This window comes from Oncorhynchus clarkii, chromosome 6 (assembly GCF_045791955.1).
Source record: "Oncorhynchus clarkii lewisi isolate Uvic-CL-2024 chromosome 6, UVic_Ocla_1.0, whole genome shotgun sequence".
NCBI classification, from domain to species: Eukaryota; Metazoa; Chordata; class Actinopteri; order Salmoniformes; family Salmonidae; genus Oncorhynchus; species Oncorhynchus clarkii.
The window spans coordinates 15,246,335-15,272,135 of NC_092152.1; the positions used below are offsets into that span (position 1 = coordinate 15,246,335).

The window sequence follows — 25,801 nt, forward strand, 5'->3', positions numbered from 1 at the left end:
GTCTTATAGCTTGGGGGTAGAAGCTGTTTAGGGTCCTGTTGGTTCCAAACTTGGTGCATCGGTACCGCTTGCCGTGTGGTAGCAGAGAGAACAGTCTATGACTTGGATGGCTGGAGTCTTTGACAATTTTTAGGGCCTTCCTCTGACACCGACCGGTATAGAGGTCCTGGATGGCAGGGAGCTCGTATGGACTACCCTCTGTAGCGCCTAGCGGTTGAATGCCAAGCAGTTGCCATACAAAACGGTGATGCAGCCAGTAAAGAGGTTCTCAATGGTGCAGCTGTAGAATTTTTTGAAGATCTGAGGACCCAAGTCAAATCTTTTCAGCTTTCTGAGTGGGGAGCGGCGTTGTCGTGCCCTCTTTACGACTGTGTTGGTGTGTGTGGACCATGATAATTCCTTAGTTATGTGGACTCCGAGGAACTTGAATCTCTCGACCTGCTCCACTGCAGCCCCGTCGACATGGATGGGGGTGTGCTCGGCCCTCCATTCCCTGTAGTTCACGATCAGCTCATTTGTCTTGCTGACGTTGAGGGAGTGGTTGTGGCCCTGGCACCACACTGCCAGGTCTCTGACCTCCTCCCTGTAGGTTGTCTCATCGACTTTGGGGATCAGGCCTATCAACGTCATGTCATCTGCAAACTTAATGACGGCGTTGGAGTCGTGAGCTGCCACACAGTCATGGGTGAACAGGGAATAAAACTTGGAGGTCCAAATAAAATCATCCACAGACCTCCAGTTGGGAAGCCCTGCTCTACGATGATGCAATGGTGTGAAACACCATTACCAATTCACCATTATTACATACAATAACAGTGAGTAGATGAATGCAATCTTTGTATTGATTGAGGTTTGTGTACAGTTCTTATTGTGAACATTGCTGCTCTAGCTGTCATTAGCATTACAGGCCTCTGGCTGGATGTCCCACGGAGAGAAACCCTTCAATCTTCCTCATGAAACAGACATCCCGTTAATAAGCTCAGGAAAAGAGCACTCTCTCGGCTGGTTTCTCTGGGATATCGGAGTCTTTCTTCCCTCTTTAGAAAAAAAGAGAAACATTTTGAAAAGGAAATGTGCGCTGGATTATCCTGATAGTCTCAGGGTCTGTTTCAGTCTAATGCTCCATGTCCATCGTTTATTCATTACTTTGGCATTTCCTCAGCCATGTAACATCATCTGGATATCAGTAACAAGCATGAAACATGGAGAGGATTTAGCCCTGACGCACACACACACATGAATGCGCGAGTACAGGAAGGGACTAAGCATGCACCCCTGAGGGGCACCCTAGTGTTTGATACACATGCAATATTAAAGCCTTATGCAGGCAATCTACTTTCAATATAAAACACCATTGTACACAGAACATGGAGACAGGAGAGTGCCCTTCATTTGCCAACTCCTTTGCTCCTTCCAGCAGCTTTCTACTGCACCAATGTCAACCTCGGCATTTATAGAAAGTAGAAACATAATCCATGTATGTTGGTCCAGATCCAACGACAACAGAAATACACAGAACTACCATTAAATGGAGGGGAAAAAGTCAGTGTCAAAAGTTTATTACCAAGTCTTTATTTTCAGTTTGGTCTTATGTTCAAAATGGTAAGTGGCATTAGAAAACAAAAAACACCTCCACCAAGGGATGTGTGCATACAAAGGTAACACAAATGTGAAAAACACCAATTATGTGTATCATGCTTTAGAAAAGTCTGTTTCTTTTTTATGTGACTGCAGTTAGTAAACCAGGTTCAATCAAATAACCACATGCTACTGTGTCAATGCCATCTAGGAGAGTGAGAGAAAGGTAAGCCTAAATGCAACACAAAAAGAAAATAAAGATCACCTCCTTCATTTGTATATTCAGTTTTACTGACCAATATTGTCTCCACTAGGCCAGTGGTTATGGCTATAGTCAACACACATCTCAGTTGTCAACCTCCTGCTTATCCAATGGGTCCATTTTAGTGTTGTAATGCTGAGGGAACACTAAAACATTTAACATAATATGGAGACATAGAAGTCACGTGGTATTTCTAATCACTCTCTTTATTTACCACTTTATATGCACTGCATATACAATTATTCTGGTTACTGCCCTTGGATATTATCATTCCAGAATTAACTTCAGAAGAGACTAACATCAAGTCTGAGTTAAAATTGGTAGCAAATACTTTGTGATTTTTTGGACTGGACTGGACTGGACCAACTTCTTCGAGTCAGGATTTAAGTCAGACCCTGCGTTTCATTGATTTGAAGACAAAAACTGTTCAACATTGTTTACATTTTTTTTTTCCAATTGGAAACTCTCAAAGTGGATGCCTCTTATGTGATGCCGTACAATCAACACTATAGTACGTTGAGATTTTTCCTTCACTGAAATTTAGCTGACATTATACCTAGGAATTGTAGCGATTTCAATCTGAGAATTTTGTCCAATATAATACTGTACACTAAGTAAGGTTTGGGTGAGGGGCAAGTGTGGGGAGTACATATTAAGATTCTCTCAAAAGAGTTACAAAAAAACTCTTAAAAACAATTTGACAAAGCAATATGCCACACATAGTGACATAAAAAGAACATTAGAAAAAGGCAATACAAACACTCTGTAAAGAATAACAAAACGGGTTATATTAGTTACAATAATTGCTCAGTATGACTTATGATTATCTATTGATCTAAACTATCTATGAAGAGGAGTGACAGTCCGGGACACATACATTCATGCTATGCTTTAAACAAAAATGTTAAGTTCATAAAGTTGAAAAGCACCCCGGAGGTTTCTTAGTAAGAGGGGGAAGTATTTAGATGTTGAGGAGAGACATGCATTATTAAAGTAACACTTGCAAAGTGGAGGGACAAGGGTCTATGAGTTAGCAGACAAACTTTTCTGAAACTTTTAAAAACTTTGGAACAATACACTCTTAGATAAAAAGGTGCTATCTAGAACCTAAAATGGTTCTTCAGCTGTCCCATAGGAGAACACTTTGAAGAAAATTTTTGGTTCCAGGAAGAACCCTATTGGGTTCCACGTAGAACCCTTTCCCCATAGAGTTCTACATTGAACACAAAATAGTTCTACCAAGAACTAAAAATGGTTCTACCTGGAACCAAAAAAGGGTTCTCCTATGGGGACAGCCAAAGAACCCTTTTGGAACCATTTTTTTCTATGGGTGTGGTTTACCGTTTCAGGACATACAGGAAAGTTAGCTTGCTGACTTGAATCTCCTTTGTCAAATGTTAGATGAAGATTCACTTGAGATGAGGATTAAAATTTGATTTTGTTGTTGTTGTTGTTTTTGTTTTTTGTCTGTCGTAGTTTGTGGTAGCATTACTGTGCAAGTGTTACTGAAAACAGAACTTCCATAGTCAAACTGTGGTTATTATGTTAATGAAATGTAGTCCCTAAATTGCTTGATATGCATGTTAGTTAGACCTGATGCATTTTGTCACAGACAATTTTTTTCATTTTTTTAAACTTCAAAAGCATTCCCTGGCCAAATAGAGCATAAACGCTCCAATCATTATTTCTTCACACACTCAATTTGTGGAGGACAAAACAAACGAGGATGATGTAACTCATCCAGGCCTTGTCTCTGTCACAATTTCAATCATGGTGCTGTGTTATTACATGACGAGGAATAACTCTTGTTTCAGCTTACAAAATATATTTAGGTCATTGCAGTATGAAAATTTGTTTTTACAATATTCATAGTTTGTAAGAATAAAAAAAATGAGCACAGTTTTGGTAAGGTAATGAGCTCATGCTAGTTCATGCGAATTAATTCCCGACATGTATTGGTGTTATTGGTGTTGTTGTCATTATTCTTCTTTGGTGGTGAAGTTGGTTTTGTGCACAGGGCTAAGTCCTGGCATTCCCTCTTCACTGCTGGCCCTTGAAGCAGTAGACACCAAAGAGCTTTTGCTTCTTGTCAGGGAATCCCACAAAGCGCACGGCCGCCTCTGTTGGGCTGCAGTTCCTGCGGGGTCTGGAGATGGGGTAGCGGACGCTGCCGTCAGCCAGCCAGCCAGAGTCGCAGCGGTCATAACCGTTCAGCTTCCAGGCAGCGTACATCTGGGCCACATTGGCGATCTCAGCCCCGTCATCCTGGCACGCCTGAACAGCCTCTGTGAAGGTCAGCTTGTCGGGTTGCACCAGCCAGTAGAGACGACCTGAGGTCGGCCAAAAGTCAACAGAGGATTTGGGTTGGGGGTATTCTGCCTCACTTTACAAAAATGTATATTAGCTATGTTGATGAACTCTGCCCTACTGCAATGTATGTCCATCTATTTCTGCTACTTGAATAATTGTGTCTCAATGATACATAACACACTGCATTTTTAATGATCAACAGGAAAACAACCACACAAAGGAAACACAGACTCACCCTTGAGGCCAGAGGTGAAGCAGAAGACATCATAGTGGCTCTTGGACTTTTCACGCTGGCCGTAGTTCCTCAGGCCTGCCCTGGCATTGGCACCTCCACAGGGCCCTCTAGGTTTGGTGACGGGGTACTGCACGGACCCGTCGTTCAGCCAGCCGGCATTGCACCAGTCCATGCCACTCCTCCAGGCCTCGTAGAGCTGGTCGAAGGAGGCCACCACAGAGTCCTGGTCCAAGCAAGCCTGCTCGGCATCGTGGAAGTTGAGGTTGTATCGGCCCAGCCGTGGGGAGTAAGGGAACACCACACCTGGGAATGAGAAAGGAGCTGGGGTTAAGTGAAAATGCTCTCGAAGCCGGTGTTTGGAGGATATATTGACAAGGGGGTTGTTTCGCTGAGGGCCCGGCAAACTGTGCCAACATATCCATCAAACAACTGGCTTCGAGGGCATTATCACGTGTATACAACAGGTTAACAACATATTCAAATAATTATTGATAAAAAAAATATTTTCATTAATTTATTTTTGTTCTTAATCTATGGACGTGACCCAGTCGTTCTAAATGTTCCGTTGTCATGATGGCTGTTAACGTTCTTATCCCTTGCTTGCCAGCTAGCCAATTTCGGCTAACACAGTCATGACAAACAGTGCAGCCAGAAAACAAGCAAAGTAGCTGCATTTGTGTTTGTTAAGCTGTTTTCTAGTGATTTTTTGGGGAATGTATCCATAACAATGAGCTAATGATGCACGATATCGCCTGGCATAGAACATTTGCTTTCTCGCCGGAAGCGCTAGCCAACTACACAGCAAACACAATCACTTCAAACTGAAACTGAAATGACAGCAAACTAGCTGCGTTTCGTATTTTCATATTGACAATTCTTTGTTTATATCCATAAAAATAATGCTGATTCATGATTTCAACTGGCTGAAAAAAGCTGCCAGCCTGTCTGTCTCGTCCAGATTTTAGGATTGAAACAACGTTTCAAAATTTGGAGAGAGACAGACAGTAAGGTTTATACAAATCTTCGCTGTTGAAAACCAAATGCTAGTCTAAAAGAAATGGGAGATAATGTCTAAATGCCTTTTAGAGTGGAGATTAACTTCATAAATTGCCTGGCTGGTCTGATGAAACAGTAGATTGCGCAGTCAGATGGAACAGTAAATAGGCATTTTAACGTCACAGCTTTAGCCGGGCGGTATCTTGACGAATAGACACTGGTTGGAACGCGGATTTAACCAATCAGCATCCAGGATTAGATCCCCCATTGTATAATATAAGATTAATTGTTCTCTTTTAACAAGGTGGAAAATATTTTTTTTATCCTTTTTATGACATGTACTATTTTGAATGTATCCTTTAATGTAATCACTACAGTGGATAGAAACCCAGTGCATAGTTACCCATGCTTTATACAGTCGAAGTCGGAAGTTTACATACACCAAATACATTTTGGCCAAACACATTTAAACTCAGTTTTTTACAATTCATGACATTTAATCCCAGTAAAAAGTCCCTGTTTTAGGTCAGTTAGGATCAACACCTTATTTTACGAATGTGAAATGTCAGAATAATAGTAGAGAGAATTATTTATTTCAGCTTTTATTTCTTTCATCACATTCCCAGTGGGTCAGAAGTTTACATACACTCAATTACTATTTGGTAGCATTGCCTTTAAATGGTTTAAATTGGGTCAAATGTTTCGGGTAGCCTTCCACAAGCTTCCCACAATAAGTTGGGTGAATTTTGGTCCATTCCTCCTGACAGAGCTGGTGTAACTGAGTCACGTTTGTAGGCCTCCTTGCTCGCACACACTTTTTCAGTTCTGCCCACACATTTTCTATAGGATTGAGGTCAGGGCTTTGTGATGGCCACTCTAATACCTTAACTTTGTTGTCCTTAAGCCATTTTGCCACAACCTTGGAAGTATGCTTGGGGTCATTGTCCACTTGGAAGACCCATTTGCGACCAAGCTTTAACTTCCTGACTGATGTCTTGAGATGTTGCTTCAATATATCCACATAATTTACCTTGCCATCTATTTTGTGAAGGGCACCAGTCCCTCCTGCAGCAAAGCACCCCAAAACATGATGCTGCCATCCCCATGCTTCACGATTAGGATGGTGTTCTTCAGCTTGCAATCCTCCCCCTTTTTCCTCCAAACATAACGATATTATGGCCAAACAGTTCTATTTTTTTTTTCATCAGACCAGAGGTAATTTCTCTAAAAAGTACAATATTTTTCCCCATGTCCAGTTGCAAACCGTAGTCTGGCTTTTTTTATGGTGGTTTTGAAGCAGTGGCTTCTTCCTTGCCGAGCGGTAAGCACTAATTTTACAGTGGATACAGATACTGTTTCCTCCAGCGTCATCACAAGGTCCTTTGCTGTTGTTTTGGGATTGATTCGCTATTTTCGCAACAAAGTACGTTCATCTCTAGGAGATAGAACGTGTCTCCTTCCTGAGCGGTTTGAAGGCTGTATGAAGGTCCCATGGTGTTTATACTTGTGTACTATTGTTTGTACAGATTAATTTGTACCTTCAGGCATTTGGAAATTGCTCCCAAGGATGAACCAGACTTGTGGAGGTCTCCATTTTTTTTCTGAGGTCTTGGCGGATTTCTTTTGATTTTCCCATGATGTCAAGCAAAGATGCACTGAGTTTGAAAGTAGGCCTTGAAGTACAGCCACAGGTACACCTCCAATTGACTCAAATTTGGTTGATTAGCCTATCAGAATTGTCTAAAGCCATGACATCATTTTCTTGAATTTTCCAAGCTGTTTAAAGGCACAGTCATCTTAGTGTGTGTAAACTTCTGACCCACTGGAATTGTGATACAGTGAAATAAGTGAAATAATCTGTCTGTAAACAATTGCTGGAACAATTACTCGTGTCATGCACAAAGTAGATGTCCTAACCGACTTGCCAAAACTATAGTTTGTTAACAAGAAATTTGTGGAGTGGTTGAAAAACGAGTTTTAATGACTCCAACCTAAGTGTATGTAATCTTCCGACTTCAACTGTACATACAGTAGATGGAAATATACTGTAAACATGCAGATACACATAAAACATCATTACATACTGAGGTGAGGAATATGATTCTAAAGCTGACCATTATTCCTTTTAAACCAGTGGCACCGTGTTTGTAATTCCAGTTTCAGGAAGTGTATGGAACAAAGGATTTTGGATTTATGTTTAACACACTCCTCCTACTGTTGGTTTACAGACCCAGACATCCAGTGGGATGAAGAATGTGTGTGGTCCTGGGTCTAGACCGGACCAGTCATGAGGGAATGGGGGTTTCTGACATACGATCTGATAGTATATGTTAGTGAGTGTAAGCCATTACCGTTCTTGGTCGTTCGGCTCCTGGTGAGTGTTAAAAGAGCAGCCGTCTCCAGAGAGACAGAGAATCTCCAGACTTTCGCTAACTATCTAACTTCGTGGCTGTCTGCCCCTCAGCAGGGAAGGGAGATTCATCTCATGCAAGCTAGGTGTGATTTGATCTCCCTGTGGCTTGAGATATTTCCTGCAATGCAGGAAATCTAAAACGTGTAGTGTATTTGAGGTTTAAAAGGCCTCAGAAGTTTGTAATTTTTTCTTTGAAATTTCAGACTTGATATACCCTTACGAAAAATGTGTCAACTCCTACAAAAATGTATATTAATTATAATCCACATAATAATTCACATTTCCTGTTGCTGCAGGATTATTTTCCTGCTGTAGCAAACTGGCTCACATTAAGATCTATGTATGTAAGTATGTTAGGCCAAAACAACCTGAATGCACTATAATACAAAGTACAAATGGAACTTCTGGTGTCAATCATTGGGTGGTTCAGTTATGTAATTAACAGCTGTAAAACAGCACCTTGAGTGTGATGGTTTTTTAATGGAAGTAAGTCCTTTGACTCAGACTTTGCTGGTCCACTCCTCTATTGTCCTGTTAAATATTTTATTTGTCCGGCCTTCACCCAAATGTAATCCCTTATAAATGTGAAAATCCTGCGGGGAAGGTGGTTATCATCAGGCTTTAGTGATTGTTGACATGTTCTTGGAGAGCACAGAATTTGACCTCAACATCACTTCTTCAGCCTTCATTAATGTTCTTTGTGTCAGAGATGTAAGAGGAAGAGAGACATTCCACTCCCTCATTTTATCTGGTTCATGTACAGTCAATGAACTAAGTAGACCAGACCCCGATGCTATTGTATTGATGCCTAAGGGAGAGCCACCCCTTAATTTCTTTCAATCGTAAACGGCCTGAGTAAGACATCTGCATTTAACCTCCATCTTTGCTTTGTGTCACTGCTACTGTAGCTAACAGAGAGGGTGACATTTGACCACTGCCTGTTTATCCCAAGATAAATCAACCACTACTCTCTTTACCCTTTGGGAATGGTTAAGAAATGATTAGGAGCCGATAAAGCAAGAACCATCCCTGTAAGACAGTAGATTATCCTGGCATTGCTATATCAGCATCTGTAGTTACATCTGTTACGAAACCCTGCATCCCATCGCAGCCTAAGTACCCGAGTGCTGGATTGTCATATGCGCACAGCCGCAAACAGAATAACATTTTGATTTGATTACCGGTACTTTGAAGAAAAATCACAATCAACATTAAGGCTTTTTATTGGACTATTTTGTTCCAATGTTAACAATGGCTAGTTGTACCAGCATGTTTTCATTATGGCTGGCGAACTAGCTTCTCTCTGTTAAAGATCCTTTTTCTTACCCAAGACCCAAATCTGCTCAGGCGTTCTTGGCGGTCTTGGACCAAATAGGAACGAGGACCATATAATAGTATTGAATGCATTTAGGCTGACTCACTTTTACCGATAGATAATTTGCCAAGTGGTTGTATTTGTGCCACATATTAAAAGGAAGAACAGGACTCATTTCATCATTATACAAATGGTATAAGTAATGAGGATGTCTGGATAGATGTGGAGTGGTATTAGTTCAGTTGGAAAATGTGTTTTAGTTTACTGCAGTGTTAGACTGCGTGAATGTATTCAGCACAAGATCTGAATAAATGAACAAAAGATGTCAGCTCTTTCGTCTTTTGTCTCTCTGCAAAGAAATCAATAATGTGGTGGTAAGGTGTTGAAAATAAGGGAACAGACAGTCCGTGAAAGAGATTTATTGGCTCTGGTCTTTAAACCATTCATTTCCACCAGACAGTAGTTCATGGGTAGGACTAGGGCGGCTTGGGTCAGTAACCGAAAGGCCGCTGGTTCAAATCCCAGAGCCGACTAGGTAAAAAAAAATAATTGGCCGATGTGCCCTTGTGCAAGGCACTTAACACTAATTGCTCCTGTAAGTCACTCTTGATAAGAGTGTCTGCTAAAATGCAAAATACTTTTTCCCCCTGCAGGTCAGGCTACTTGGTCTTGAAAAACTCCTCTCTATTTACGGTGTAAAGTATAACCACAACATAAAGACAAAAAAGACAAGATAAAATGGTGGGGGGTGATGAGGAAATGTGGGATGATGTGATGAGATGATGCCCATCGCAGAGCTGGGGGCAGAAGTAAAGAGAGAAGGATTTACCATCGCTGTAGCCTACACTACCTTGCACCTCCAAGGTAACCTCATGGATGACATCATCAATGCCATCAATGACCTCACAACGGAACTTTCCCACGTCATCTAGGGACACGTCGCTAAGGACCAGCGAGGCGTCGTCATCGTCGGCTTCCTGCAGGTGGACGCGACCCTGGAAGCTGTCGTAGCTCTTTTTGTGGAAGCCCATGGACACTAGCACATCCTCCTCCAGAGACTCGTCTGCAGACAGCTTGGTCCACTTGATTCTCATGCCCATGCTGCCGAAGGACATCCCATGCTGGCGGTGGAGCCGGCATGGTAGAGTGACGTTGGAGCCACGGCTGGCAAACACCCGGTTCTGATCACCTAGTTCAGTCTCTGTGAAAGACAAGAGAAGATGTAGAGTGTGTTAGGATTCAATAAGGCATAAGGACAACAGGGTAGAATACTGAACAATGTATTCATTACTGGTGTCAGTTCAGAAAGGACCGCTTCCAAAAAGCAGACTGACATGTCTGGTAATGTTTTGATTGAGTAATGGGTTTATGCATATGTATTAATGATTGACGTTCGAGGACATTCAAGTGTACCAGAATAAAGATGGCCCACAAGAATTGTGGCTTTGCATGTGGTTGGTTGGCAAGCAAAAAAGTATTAAAGGATCTCTGAAAAATGCACCTCTCTACATTGCCTATAAACCACTTTTTAAAACCCATAATGACTGTGGCTTGGAGTTGAACAATGTTAATATAGCTATGGGAACTTCAGACTGTTTGTCTCAAAACCTCTTTCCCATTGTGGCATGGCTCTGTCCCTTGCTATAATTTGCAGAGCAATATTCCATGTTCCTGGCACTAGTGGTTGAGTAGGGGAATGGGGGGCAGTTTAAATGGTCTTTACAGTATAAGCTTATCTGTACAGTGTCTTGTGGTAGGGGTGTACCAGCGTGAAACTGACTGTCACCAAAGATTCCTTAGCACAATCTGGGGCGTGCAGTAGGTAACATTTTGCTTGTTACACAATTGGGTCACACTATATACTGTAGGCTTATTATTTGAATAATTTATGGTGTTTCTGTGTTATAAAACATATGCACAGAAACACACACACACACACACACACACACACACACACACACACACACACGCACACACACACACACACACACACACACACACACACACACACACACCTTTCTGTTGGATCCAGTAAGCTCTATCATCAAAGTGGGCCTCTAGTCCTGACTAGATTCCACTTTGGGGCACCAGCCAGTCTCCCGCCTCTGGAGCAAATCACCAGCCACTGGCTTTCACCAAACTGTATACCATCTGCTGCTCTGGCTTTCACCAAACTGTATACCACCTGCTGCTCTGGCTTTCACCAAACTGTATACCACTGCCAGCTCTGGCTTTCACCAATCTGTATAACACCATCAGCCAGCTCGTCATCAAGCTCGAGACCCTGGGTCTCGACCCAGCCCTGTGCAACTGGTTACTGGACTTCCTGACGGGCCGCCCCCAGGTGGTGAGGGTAGGCAACAACATCTCCACCCCGCTGATCCTCAACACTGGGGCCCCACAAGGGTGTGTTCTGAGCCCTCTCCTGTACTCCCTGTTCACCCACGACTGCGTGGCCACGCACGCCTCCAACTCAATCATCAAGTTTGCGGACGACACAACAGTGGTAGGCTTGATTACCAACAATGACGAGACGGCCTACAGGGAGGAGGTGAGGGCCCTCGGAGTGTGGTGTCAGGAAAATAACCTCACACTCAACGTCAACAAAACTAAGGAGATGATTGTGGACTTCAGGAAACAGCAGAGGGAACACCCCCCTATCCACATCGATGGAACAGTAGTGGAGAGGGTAGTAAGTTTTAAGTTCCTCGGCATACACATCACAGACAAACTGAATTGGTCCACCCACACAGACAGCATCGTGAAGAAGGCGCAGCAGCGCCTCTTCAACCTCAGGAGGGTTGAAGCACTCCCAAACTTCTACAGATGCAAAATCGAGAGCATCCTGGCGGGCTGTATCACCGCCTGGTACGGCAACTGCTCCGCCAACAACCGTAAGGCTCTCCAGAGGGTAGTGAGGTCTGCACAACGCATCACCGGGGGCAAACTACCTGCCCTCCAGGACACCTACACCACCCGATGTTACAGGAAGGCCATAAAGATCGTCAAGGACAACAACCACCCGAGCCACTGCCAGTTCACCCCGCTATCATTCAGAAGGCGAGGTCAGTACAGGTGCATCAAAGCTGGGACCGAGAGACTGAAAAACAGCTTCTATCTCAAGGCCATCAGACTGTTAAACAGCCACCACTAACATTGAGTGGCTGCTGCCAACACACTGACTCAACTCCAGCCACTTTAATAATGGGAATTGATGGGAAATGATGTCAAATATATCACTAGCCACTTTCAACAATGCTACCTAATATAATGTTTACATACCCTACATTATTCATCTCATATGTATACGTATATACTGTACTCTATATCATCTACTGCATCCCTATGTAATACATGTATCACTAGCCACTTTAACTATGCCACTTTGTTTACATACTCATCTCATATGTATATACTGTACTCGATACCATCTACTGTATCTTGCCTATGCCGCTCTGTACCATCACTCATTCATATATCTTTATGTACATATTCTTTATCCCCCTACACTTGTGTGTATAAGACAGTAGTTTTGGAATTGTTAGTTAGATTACTTGTTGGTTATTACTGCATTGTCGGAACTAGAAGCAAAAGCATTTTGCTACACTCGCATTAACATCTGCTAACCATGTGTATGTGACAAATACAATTTGATTTGATTTGATTTGATTTGAGCTCTGGCAGTTATCAAACTGTATACCACCTGCTGCTCTGGCAGTTGTCAAACTGTATACCACAGCCAGCTCTGGCAAACTGTATAACACCATCAGCTCTGGCAGTTACCAAACTGTATACCACCGCCAGCTCTGGCAGTTACCAAACTGTATACCACCGCCAGCTCTGGCAGTAACCAAACTGTATACCACCGCCAGCTCTGGCAGTTACCAAACTGTATACCACCGCCAGCTCTGGCAGTTACCAAACTGTATACCATCGCCAGCTCTGGCAGTTACCAAACTGTATACCACCGCCAGCTCTGGCAGTAACCAAACTGTATACCACCGCCAGCTCTGGCAGTAACCAAACTGTATACCACCGCCAGCTCTGGCAGTTACCAAACTGTATACCACCGCCAGCTCTGGCAGTTACCAAACTGTATACCACCGCCAGCTCTGGCAGTTACCAAACTGTATACCACCGCCAGCTCTGGCCCCCGAGATTAAATGTTTATCTTTCATCCGGCCCAGGTGACTTATGTAAAAAAAAATGTTGGGCATCCCACCAGGGCAGGAACCAAAGTCTTCCATTCACCAGTTTACAGAAAAAGGTGACAACTATTCCCTCCATCCCTCCCTTCTTCCCGGGCTCCCTCCTAATAAGGCTACCCTTCAGTTCAGAGAGTTAGGTGCTATTAGTCACGCCACCTTTCAGTTCAGAGAGGTAGGTGCCATTATTCATGCCACCCTTCAATTCAGATAGGTAGGTGCAATTAGTCATGCTACCCTTCAGTTCAGAGAAGTAGGTGCTATTAGTCACTCCATGTGAGTTCCCACAATCTCCCTGACCTCTGTTAAGTCTTCATGAGAGTGGTGCTTTGTGGGGATTCCAGCTAGTGGTTGCCTACACACATCTCTCTAAGTGCATGATGGATGCACTTGGTCCATGACCCCCTCACCACTGGTGTAGCCCCAATCAATAAAGCCGTGGCAAGATTCCCAGGAAATACAGCACCCTGGGCCAGACAGAGCAGTCAATGGTCACCACACATCATTCTCTTCTTAAATACACTCGCTAGCCAAAGATAGAGTTGAAGTCTGAAGTTTACATACACCTTAGCCAAATACATTTAAACTCCGTTTTTCAAAGTTTCTGACTTATAATCCTAATAAACATTCCCTGACTTAGGTCAGTTAGGATCAACACTTTATTTTAAGATTGTGAAATGTCAGAATAATAGTAGAGAGAATGATTTATTAGTATTTGGTATCATTGCCTTTAAATCGTTTAACTTGGGTAAAATGTTTCAGGTAGCATTCCACAAGCTTCCAACAATAAGTTGGGTGAATTTTGGCCCATTCCTCCTCACAGAGCTGGTGTAACCGAGTCAGGTTGCTAGGCCTCCTTGCTCGCACATGCTTTTTCAGTATTGCCCACAAATCTTCTATGGGATTGAGGTCAGGGCTTTGTGATGGCCACTCCAATACCTTGACTTTGTTGTCCTTAAGCCATTTTGCCACAAATTTGGAAGTATGCTTGGGGTCATTGTCCATTTGGAAGACCCATTTGAGACCAAGCTTTAACTTCCTTTTGTGAAGTGCACCAGTCCCTCCTGCAGCAAAGCACCCCCACAACATGATGCTGCCACCCCCGTGCTTCACGGTTGGGAGGGTGTTCTTCAGCTTGCAATCCTCAGTTCTACAGTTCTATTTTTCTTTCATCAGACCAGAGGACATTTCTTTAAAAACTATGATCTTCGTCCCCATGTGCAGTTGCAAACTGTAGTCTGGCTTTTTTATGGCGGTTTTGGAGCAGGTGCTTCTTCCTTGCTGAGTGGCCTTTCATGTTATGTCGATATAGGACTCGTTTTACTGTGGATATAGATACTTTTCTACCTGTTTCCTCCCGCATCTTCACAAGGTCCTTTGCTGCTGTTCTGGGATTGGTTTCCACTTTTTGCACCAAAGTATGTTCATCTCTAGGAGACAGAACACGTCTCCTTCCTGAGCGGTATGACAGCTGCGTGGTCCCATGGTGTTTATTCTTGTGTATTATTGTTAGTACAGATGAACATGGTACTTTTAGTCATTTGGAAATTGCTCCCAAGGATGAACTAGACCTTGACTGATTTATTTTGATTTTCCCATGATGTCAAGCAAAGAGGCACTGAGTTTGAAGGTAGGCCTTGAAATACATCCACAGGTACACCTCCAATTGACTCAAATTGCATCTAAACACATGACATCATTTTCTGGAATTTTCCTAGCTGCTTAAAGGCACAGTCAACTTAGTGTATGTAAACATCTGACCCTCTGAAATTGTGATATAAGTAAAATAATCTGTTTGTAAACAATTATTGGAAAAATGACTCGTGTCATGCATTTTGACTTATTCCACATTTTGTTGTGTTACGGCCTGAATTCAAAATATATTAAATATATTTTTTTAAATATATGTTTTTAGACATTTTTGCAAGTGTCTTGAAAAGGAAATACAGAAATATCTCATGTACATCCCTGAGTCAATACTTTGTCAAAGCACCTTTGGCGGCGATTACAGCTTTGAGTCATCTTGGGTATGTCTGTATCTGTTTTGTACATCTGGATTTGGGGATTTCCTCCCATTATTCCTCACAGCTTTTCTCAAGCTCTGTTAAATTAGATGGGGGAGATTTTCAGTGGGATTCAAGTCAACTTTGGCTGGGCCACTCAAGGACTTTCACATTCTTGTTCTGAAGCCTTCCAGCGTTGCTTTGGCTGTATGCTTGGGGTCATTGTCCTGTTGGAACATAAATCTTTGCCCAAGTCTCAGGTAGTTTGCACTCTGAATCAAGTTCTCATCAAGGATTTGCCTGTATTTGGCTCCATTAATTGTTCCTTCTATCCTTACCAGCCTCCCAGTCCCTGCTCCTTAAAAGCATCCCCATATCATGATGTTGCCACCACCATGCTCTACGGTACTGATGGTGTTAGACGGGTGATGAGATGTGTCTGGTTTACTCCAGACATAGCGCTTTTCATTCAGAACTCATTCTCCCATAATGCCCAGATTGGTGAAGTGCTGTAGAGACTGTTGTTCTTATGGTAGGTTCATCTCAGCCAAGGAACCCCCTCTTTTGCCCTCAGAACAGCCTCAATTTGTCGGGTGCATGGACTACAAGGTATCAAAAGCGTTACACAGGGATGCTGGCCCATGTTGACTTCAATACTTCCCACAGTTATGTCAAGTTGTCTGGATGTCCTTTGGGTGGTGGACCATTTTTGATACACACTGGAAACTGTTGAGTGTGAAAAACCCAGCAGCGTTGCAGTTCTTTACACAAACTGGTGTGCTTGGCACCCACTGCCATACATCGTTCAATGGCACTTAAATATTGTTTCTTGCCCATTCACCCTCTCAATGGCACACATACACAACCCATGTCTCGACTGGCTCAAAGCTTAAAAATCCCTCTTTAACCTGCCTCGTCCCCTTCATCTACACTGATTGAAGTGGATTTAACAAGTGACATCATTAAGGGATAATAGCTTTCACCTGGATTCACATGGGTAATCTATGTCATGGTGTCCATAATGTTTTCTACACTTGGTGTATATATATTTTTAAACAGGACATATCTGTTGGCACGTGCCCCTGTGCCCCCTATGGGTATCACACCTCTGCTGACATTGCTTGTTCTGATATTGCTGTAGTGGAGGATGCTGAGGGGAGGACAGCTCATGATAATGGCTGGAATGGAGCAAATGGAATGACATCAGACAGATGGAAACCATGCAAACCATGTGTTTAATGTATTAGCTACCATTCCACTTAGTTCTCCCCAATTAAGGTGCCACCAACATTAACATTCCACCAACCTCGTTCTGATAGGTCTTCATTTCTTGTTCTTTTTGGATTAACTTTTGGATTAGGTGTGTATTGTTATTGTATCGCTAGATATTGCTGCATTGTTGCAGCTAGAAACATAAGCACTTCACTGCACCTGCTATAACATCTGCCAAACTGTGTACACGACCAATAAACTTTGATTTGATGCAAAGCAGACTTTTCACATCCCCTTCCCTTTGAGCAGAATATGTCTGGAGAAATAATCGGCAGCATTTGGTAAAAACTAAGTCCCTTTTTGAGTGATAGATCAAATTATGTCAGTACTAACTGGTGTCCCCAGTGGCATCCTAGCCAGTATCCCTTCCTCCTTCTCCTTCTGTGCCTGACTATCTCCTGGTGCCTCTTTAATTTGCTCTAAATCTCTCTACATCTGTCTCTTCCTCTATTTTTCTTCCTCTTTTGTATCTCTCTTGGGTTCTGTTCCACATCTGTCTGGCGGAGGCTCACTCAGAGAGTCGTACAACCGCGGGCTTCTTGAGCAATACCAAAGCCATGACTTGAAAACGGTTCCACTGGCTCTTCAACGGGAAAATACTTTCCAACATGGATGCAAGAATCACTACCAGGCACTCCAGGTTAACTGCCTCCCAGTTCAGTCATCTCCCCACCCCCACCCCTCTTCCTCCACCCCTGTTTCCCACCTCAACCCAATTTTTCTATGCACACAGAGCACATAGTCAACGCGTGGCTGGATTTACTAGCATGGCCTATACATTATCAGTTGCAAGCTATACTGTAGACTGATTTAATGATTAGTAGTGGGGCTGCCTTACACCATTAATTTTCCCCTATAGCCCTAAATCCAACCACTCTTTCCTTCACCCCTCCCCTCATTACCCACCAAACGCACGCCAAAGAGTTTATCCCACTTCTGCTATAGAATGACACAATGGCTCCTCATCAAAAGCACCAGGCGTGCATGACCCCAGCGTCCCTGTGGAACACCTTCGACACCTGGTAGAGTCCATGCCCCGTCGAATTGAGGCTGTTCTGAGGGGAAAAGCGAGTGCAACTCAATATCAGGAAGGTGTTCCTAATATTTTGTACACTCAGTGTATATCAAGCCTTAGCTTATTTACACAGGGCTATTTGTTTGGGGTCAAGGGTTCCCCCTAATTGGGGTGGCAGGTAGTCAAGCAGTTAAGAGCGTTGGGCAAGAAACGGAAAGGTTGCTTGTTCAAATCCCTGAGACGACTAGGTGAAAAATCTGTCAACGTGCCCTTGAGCAAAGCACGTAACACTTATTGCTCCTTTAAGTCGCTTTTGATAAGAGCATCTGCTCAATGACTAAAATGTCAATGTAACATATACAAACATTTCATGAAACCATTACCAACCATTTCACCCCCACTTATTTACAAATCGAAATAGCATAATAAAACAATCCCCATCAAAATCTGTCTGTGGGAGGTGGCAGAGCTACAGCACTGTTAGGTCTTCTCCAAAAAACATCTGAATTGTACAAATTAATATGGCCCCTCGATGGAAAGACGAGACTCTCACGAATATGATGGTGTTCTCTGTTTTTCTCTATGACACCAATCTTTCTTTCCGTGTATGAATCTGTTATTCAAATCAAATTATATTTATCACTTGCGCCGAATACAACTGGTGTAGACTTTATAGTGAAATTCTTGCTTACAAACTTTTCCATGCTGAGTAAGAGGAATAAAATAGGAATAAAATAAAATACACAAGAATGGAGCTATCTATATACAAGGAGTACAAAAAACAGATCAATGTGAAGAGGTATGAGGTACTTGAGGTAGATACAGTTGAAGTCGGAAGTTTACATACACTTAGGTTGGAGTCATTAAAACTCGTATTTCAACACAAATTTCTTGTTAACAAACTATAGTTTTGGCAAGTCGGTTAGGACATCTACTTTGTGCATAACACAAGTAATTTTTCCAACAATTGCAAGTCGGTTAGGACATCTACTTTGTGCATAACACAAGTAATTTTTCCAACAATTGTTTACAGACAGATTATTTCACTTATAATTTACAAATCCAGTGGGTCCAAAACATCACTGCTCTAGAGGAGATCTGCATGGAGGAATGGGCCAAAATACCAGCATCAGTGTGTGAAAACCTTGTGAAGACTTACAGAAAACGTTTGACCTCTGTCATTGCCAACAAAGGATATATAACAAAGTATTGAGATAAACTTTTGTTATTGACCAAATACTTATTTCCACCATAATTTGCAAATAAATTCATTAAAAATCCTACAATGTGATTTTCTGGATTTTTTTTCTCATTTTGTCTGTCATAGTTGTAGTGTACCTATGATGAAAATTACAGGCCTCTCTCATCTCTCAAATAGAGGAAGAGACAGATGTAGAGAGATTTAGAGCAAATTAAAGAGGCACCAACCTTCCCATGACCCGGATGACGTGGGGCCAATTGTACGTCGCCTTATGGGCCTCTCGGTCGCGGCCAGCTGCGACACAGACCGGGATCAAACCAGGATCTGTAGTGACGCCTCAAGCACTGCAGTGCCTTAGACCTCTGCGCCACTCGGGAGGCTACTTTCTCATATAGTCCACGATCAGCTCTTTGGTCTTACTGACGTTGAGGGAGACGTTGTTGTCCTGGCACCACATCGCTAAATCGCTGACCTCCTCTCTGTAGGCTGACTAATCGCCATCGATGATCAGGCCTATCAACATTGTGTTATCAGCAAACTTGATGATGGTGTTGGAGTCGTGTGCGACCACACAGTTGTTGGTGAACAAGGAGTACAGTAGGGGACTAAGCACACACCCCTGAGGGGCTGCCGTGTGAGGGTTGTTGCAGTAGGATGGTATCAGGTGGCCAAAGGTAGAGATTTCCTTGCACTGGAAGTAGCACACCAGTTGTTATTTATTTTAAAAAACACACTTATTCTCCTTTCGATTTCCCTAAATCCACCGACCGATCCTGCCACTGGATGGAGAATCCACTGAGTACTACGTGCATAGCTTCATCATCCAGCCACTTTTCAGCAGTAAGACATATAATATAGCAGCTTTCAAGTCTCTATGACAGAAGACTCTTGTTGAAGTCGAAATTAAGGATTAGTAACTGACAATCTGATGTCCAGAAGTGCTTCGCAGTCATATGTGGTAATAGTATGAACTTACTGTACAAAAAAAGTTAAGAGAAACATGATAAATTTCACTATATTGGAACTCGTAAGACGTCATCCTTCTCCGTCTGCTCCATCTTCAGTGTGTTTCTACGGGGCTAACAGCAATAAGGCCAAATTCAATGCTTCATCAAATAGGTTTTTCTCATTTATTTTTTGTACCTATAGGGGTCCAAAAATGTTAAATAAAATAGTTCAATGATCTGGGTATGACCATCCACATGTTAGCTTGGTAGAAACCCAGCCCCGGGCCCTTAGAACTAAGGGTTTTGAGGGTGGGGGTTGAATGAAAAAGAGGAAAGAGAATAAGTAAATGACCACATGTGCATGACAATAAAAAGTACCGTGGTAGCCATGACCTACTGCCATTTGACGATCACATACAATTCTCTCTCACTCCGTAAAATGTTATAGTACTGAGTGATTGAAAACAGCTGTATCTGAGAGAGTAATACATTGACAGTAACATCATAATGGTCCAACGTTGCCATGTGACATACATGTTTAGAGTCTACAGGCACTTCATAATGTTATCCTAACCTAGTGTTCATTAACTTAGTTTTACTGTGGTCTTTGAGACATTGAAGGAGCAACAGTATGTATACAGAGAGTATGTTACACAGCTGTAACTACATGTGTGTCATCCAGTGTAAAACCACACCCATCCCGACCAGCTAGACATGCTATCCTTTACAACATCCTGCAGCTCTGCAGCTATGCTCCTGAGACAACAGGGAGATCTAGTTAACAGGCAGCTGTGACCAAGGTACACGCCTACACACACACCCCCGCACGTGCCCAAAAAACGTGCACTCACTCTCATATACACGGACACAGGTGTGTACGAACACATGCACACACATACACACCTCAACTCTCTTAAACACACACATACTCTGGGAATGGTACTATGATGTCACCATGGCTGTTGCCATCGCCTTATAAATCAGACCTGTCTTAAAGTAATTGTTCAGTGAAAAGCTCCCGTTTCAAAGTTAATATTCTCTTAACTCATACCAAAATAATGTTGTTGACTCATCCTATACTGGTATTTGTGGCCAAAGCATAAATAAAACATTTATTAAAAAACAGCTCAAACTTGTATCTCAAATAGACCATTTAAAAAATGCTTGATATTTCCTCATAGAGAATGATGTCTCGTGCCTCATTGGCTGAGATGGCCAATCAGCGGTCTACTCGCAATAATATTTTTAATGACCGGTATATGTCCACACCATTCTGTTGTTGGGGTCGGCCCGTATCATTACAACACAGAAAATCTGCTTTTTAAAATAGTTCATTATACTTTTGGGAAAGGAAACATTTTCACTCATATTTTAATTAATTATAGGTCATATTTCATAGAAATGTGGAAAAACTGGACAGTTACTTTAAACTTTCACATCAAACTTCACTTGCTGTACCAGCATCACAGCCCCCTCCTGACACAGCACCAACCTCCCAAACAAGCCCGAGCCCAAGCCCCTTCCCAGGCACCAACTATGTCAAAGCCACAACCTCACCCCCAACCCTGTATAAGTCCCATCCCAGGCCCAGTTCCAACAAAACCCTACTTAAGTCCAATCCCCAGTCCTGTCCAATGCCCAGCCCTGTCCAAGCCCCAGCCCTATCCAAACCCCAGCCATGTCCAATCCCCAGCCCTGTCCAAGCCCCAGCTCTGTCCAAGCCCCAGCTCTGTCCAATCCCCAGCCCTGTCCAAGCCCCAGCCCTGTCCAAGCCCCAGCTCTGTCCAATCCCCAGTCCTGTCCAAGCCCTAGCTATGTCCCAGCCCCAGCTCTGTCCAATCCCCAGCCCTGTCCAAGCCCCAGCCCTGTCCAAGCCCCAGCCCTATCCAAACCCCAGCCCTGTCCAATCCCCAGTCCTGTCTAAGCACCAGCCCCTAAAAATCTCCAGAGTTAACAGACCATTACCTCAGTGGGAAAGGGAGAGTCATTTGGCTAGAGTTCAGCTCTATATGTTTTACTGTGGCTTTTAATCTTAACCCTGTGCATGTACCACTAAGGATTCCCACAGGCTCAGAGGCCTGGGTGAGTCAGTGGAGCAGGCAATGCCCCAGGCATAAGTGTACATTAAGGTTTTTTTTCCATAGTGTTAGAATAAAGATCTACTGTATAGATTTGGACTGGGTGCCGGCCAGAGCCAAGGTTATGACATCATGGGGCTACACACACACACTCACACACACACACACACACACACACACACACACACACACACACACACACACACACACACACACACACACACACACACACACACACACACACACACACACACACATTTCTGACATCATCAGCCCACATGAGTAGAACAAACTTTTGCACAGACAGGACAGTATCTCATCTACAGATTCTGAGAAAGTGCATTTTTCCTACTTGGCCGTGGTTCTCTGTCTGCCGTGCTACTGCTCATATCCCCTGAGTCAGCCTGACAGACTGAAGAAATTACATTTCATACTACTCTTAACCTTGTCCATTGAGACTCTGGTTTGAGCTAGACCAATGTGTTTCTAGTGGTATTTGACTATTGCATTTGGCAGTAAGATATCCCACAGTATTTGACCTAAGCTACAGGTGCTATTTCAAATAATACTTAAGGATGTAGCTGGAGCAGGTGCAGTCTGAAAAAGTGCTGTTCCAATTTCCCCGTTCTCACTTCCTCCTAATAGAAATGCAGTGTGGGAAAGAAAATAACAAGTGGTCTGATTGTAGACATAAAAAGCACGTAGCTGCAGTTTATCAGAACACAATTTTGACAAATTCTGACCTATAAGTCCATTTTTAAAATGCATATTGACGAACTTTGTTAACAGCTCAAAATCAAGCTAGACTTTCTCTATAGAAACAGGACATGTTTGTCCTCTACAAATAGAAGACAAATTGTGGAAGCTACTTTTATGTCTGTTATGGATTATGGGGATATTATTTACATTCATGCTACGGCATCAACACTTAAATCGCTGGATGCTACTTATCATATTGCACTTAGGTTTATTACGGGTGCTAGCTACAGAACTCACCACTGTGTTTAATATCAAAATGTGGGTTGGACTTCGCTGTCCATGAGACGAGAACAACATGCTCTCGTGTTTGTCTATAAAGCACTTCTGAATAAGCTACCTTCTTATTTATCATCACTCATCAATATTAGAATTAGAATTCCTAAAACCACGTTTCAAGCATGGATTACACTTGAGGCCCATGTGATTTCCACAGAGTTGGGTATGGCTGCCTTTTCCTGTTACGCTCCTTGCCTATGGAATAGCCTGCAGACTAAACTTAAACTTGAGACTCTTGTCCCCCTTGCTCATTTTAAACATTTATTGGAGCATTTTTATTTTTGTATTGCTTGCAACTGCTTCGGGTAATGCAAGTTCTTGTGCTGTTAGTAGAATAACCTAAGTGTAAATGTAATCTGTTGCTGTATTTTTTGTGTGTTATCTGTGATCGTTTTGTTTCTAATATTTAGTTTTTTTAATTCATTGTACCTAAACTGTATGTGTAAACATGTATACGCAGGGCCCAGCTGTAAAAGAGACCTTGGCCTCAGTCTGTGTTCCTTGTTGAAATAAAGGTATACTAATAATAATATTTTGAACAATGGAAACAGTGACTAATTTTCAGAGTAAAAAGGAGGGTTTGGTCCACATTTAAATTCTGAAAATAATAGTTTTGTCCAAATATGCAGTGTAAAACTAGTAGATTGTGACGTGTGGACAGTGTTCCCTTGTGAGTGACAGGCTGATTTATGCTCAGCCAGTGGCCAGCATGGTGAGTCAGACTGAGTATGACAGCCCAGAGAGGCTTCTATTACCAACCACTACAATTACCCTGCTGTTATAAGTCTATGGTACCACTTTACTGAGGCCCCATAGCACACACACATGTACAGACACTACATACACACCCCTTCACCCACACACACACACACACACACACACACACACACACACACACACACACACACACACACACACACACACACACACACACACACACACACACACACACACACACACACACACACACACACAGAGAATCTTACTTGCTGTGTAGGCTGGTGGAGAAGCAGGGCTGTTGGTCTCGCTGTACACACTGCTGGCCAGGGTCAGGGAAAGAAAAACGGTGCAAAGCATGGTGATCATTTTCTCTTTCTTTTTTTTTTCGCACCAAGGGGCCTCTTCACTGGAAATGCAAAAATAAAAATCACACTAATTAGCAAGGTAACAAAGGAATCAGAATCAAAAGCTCTTTGTTTGTTTTCTTTATTTTCTTTATTTTCTTTCTTTTATGAGATGTGCCAGTAACCCTGGAACAGCAGCCACCGGTGGTGCTACTGGACAGTTTGGACTCCTCAGATATGAGGTCTCTTTTATTGTAGCCCAGCATGGCTGAGACCACTCCCCCTCCCCATCGCTCTGGCTTGACATAGCTCTGTATAGGCTTCACTCAGCCACGTCATTTATGAACAGCTCTCCTCAACCTCCCCACAACGTTATGTTCCTTCACTTTGGCCTCTCAGAGGGGCAGAAGAGGTAAACTATATTGCCCTCAAATTGTCCCCTTTGTTGATATGACACCCCCAGGACTTAGGACAATGAACAAAGAAACACCTCCAGGACATAGTCCACTAAACAACTAAACACCTCCAGGACTTAATGTACTGAACAAAGAAACACCTCCAGGACTTAGTACACTGAACAAAGAAACACCTCCAGTACTTAGTCCACTGAACAAAGAAACGCCTCCAATACTTAGTCCTCTGAACAAAGAAACACCTCCAGTACTTAGTCCACTGAACAAAGAAACACCTCCAGTACTTAGTCCTCTGAACAAAGAACCACCTCCAGAACTTAGTGTACTGAACAAAGAAACAAACTCCTCCAGTACTTAGTCCACTGAACAAAGAAACACCTCCAGGACTTACTGTACTGAACAAAGAAACACCTCCAGGACTTAGTCCACTGAACAAAGAAACACCTCCAGTACTTAGTCCACTGAACAAAGAAACACCTCCAATACTTAGTCCTCTGAACAAAGAAACACCTCCAGTACTTAGTCCACTGAACAAAGAAACACCTCCAGTACTTAGTCCTCTGAACAAAGAAACACCTCCAGTACTTAGTCCACTGAGCAAAGAAACACCTCCAGGACTTAGTCCTCTGAACAAAGAACCACCTCCAGGACTTAGTGTACTGAACAAAGAAACACCTCCAGGACTTAGTGTACTGAACAAAGAAACACCTCCAGGACTGAGTTCACTGAACAAAGAAACACCTCCAGTACTTAGTCCTCTGAACAAAGAAACACCTCCAGGACTTAGTACACTGAACATAGAAACACCTCCAGGACTTAGTCCACTGAACAAAGAAACACCTCCAGGACTTAGTCCACTGAACAAAGAAACACCTCCAGTACTTAGTCCACTGAACAAAGAAACACCTCCAGTGCTTAGTGTACTGAACAAAGAAACACCCCCAGGACTTAGTTCATTGAACAAAGAAACACCTCCAGGACTTAGTCCACTGAACAAAGAAACACCTCCAATACTTAGTGTACTGAACAAAGAAACACCTCCAGGACTCAGTCCACTGAACATAGAAACACCTCCAGGACTTAGTCCACTGAAAAAAGAAACACCTCCAGGACTTAGTCCACTGAACATAGAAACACCTCCAGGACTTAGTCCACTGAACAAAGAAACACCTCCAGGACTTAGTCCACTGAACAAAGAAACACCTCCAGTAATTAGTCCACTGAACAAAGAAACACCTCCAGGACTTAGTCCACTGAACAAAGAAACACCTCCAGTAATTAGTCCACTGAACAAAGAAACACCTCCAGTGCTTAGTGTACTGAACAAAGAAACACCTCCAGTACTTAGTCCACTGAAGAAAGAAACATATCAAGTACTTAGTTCACTGAACAAAGAAACACCCCAGGACTTAGTTCACTGAACATAGAAACACCTCCAGGACATAGCCCACTAAACAAC

General features: G+C 42.8%; 1 protein-coding gene across 2 annotated transcripts; it reads right to left on the bottom strand.

The window, feature by feature from the left end:
* Positions 1-1,549: 1,549 nt before the first annotated feature.
* LOC139410657 (hyaluronan and proteoglycan link protein 1-like) lies at positions 1,550-24,153 on the bottom strand. Of its 2 annotated transcripts, none has more exons than XM_071156021.1 (4): positions 23,852-24,153; positions 9,939-10,310; positions 4,386-4,688; positions 1,550-4,170 (listed from the first exon to the last, which is right to left on the bottom strand). In XM_071156021.1, the coding sequence occupies exons 1-4, from the start codon at positions 23,949-23,951 to the stop codon at positions 3,881-3,883; spliced, it is 1,065 nt and encodes a 354-aa protein (XP_071012122.1). In that variant the 5' UTR covers positions 23,952-24,153; the 3' UTR covers positions 1,550-3,880. The 2 variants fall into 2 exon arrangements, with proteins under 2 accessions (XP_071012122.1, XP_071012123.1); XM_071156022.1 differs by having other exon boundaries at positions 9,960-10,310; positions 23,852-24,120.
* Between the last annotated feature and the right edge of the window lie 1,648 nt (positions 24,154-25,801).

What these genes read in the sequence shown, in the direction of transcription:
- LOC139410657 (XM_071156021.1), bottom strand. Translation starts at nt 23,951, where the DNA reads ATGATCACCATGCTTTGCACCGTTTTTCTTTCCCTGACCCTGGCCAGC. An exon ending in TCCACCAGCCTACACAGCAA is followed by an intron (nt 10,311 to 23,851) that starts GTAAGATTCTCT and finishes TGTCTTTCACAG; the next exon opens with AGACTGAACTAGGTGATCAG. An exon ending in CTTCACCTCTGGCCTCAAGG is followed by an intron (nt 4,171 to 4,385) that starts GTGAGTCTGTGT and finishes GGCCGACCTCAG; the next exon opens with GTCGTCTCTACTGGCTGGTG.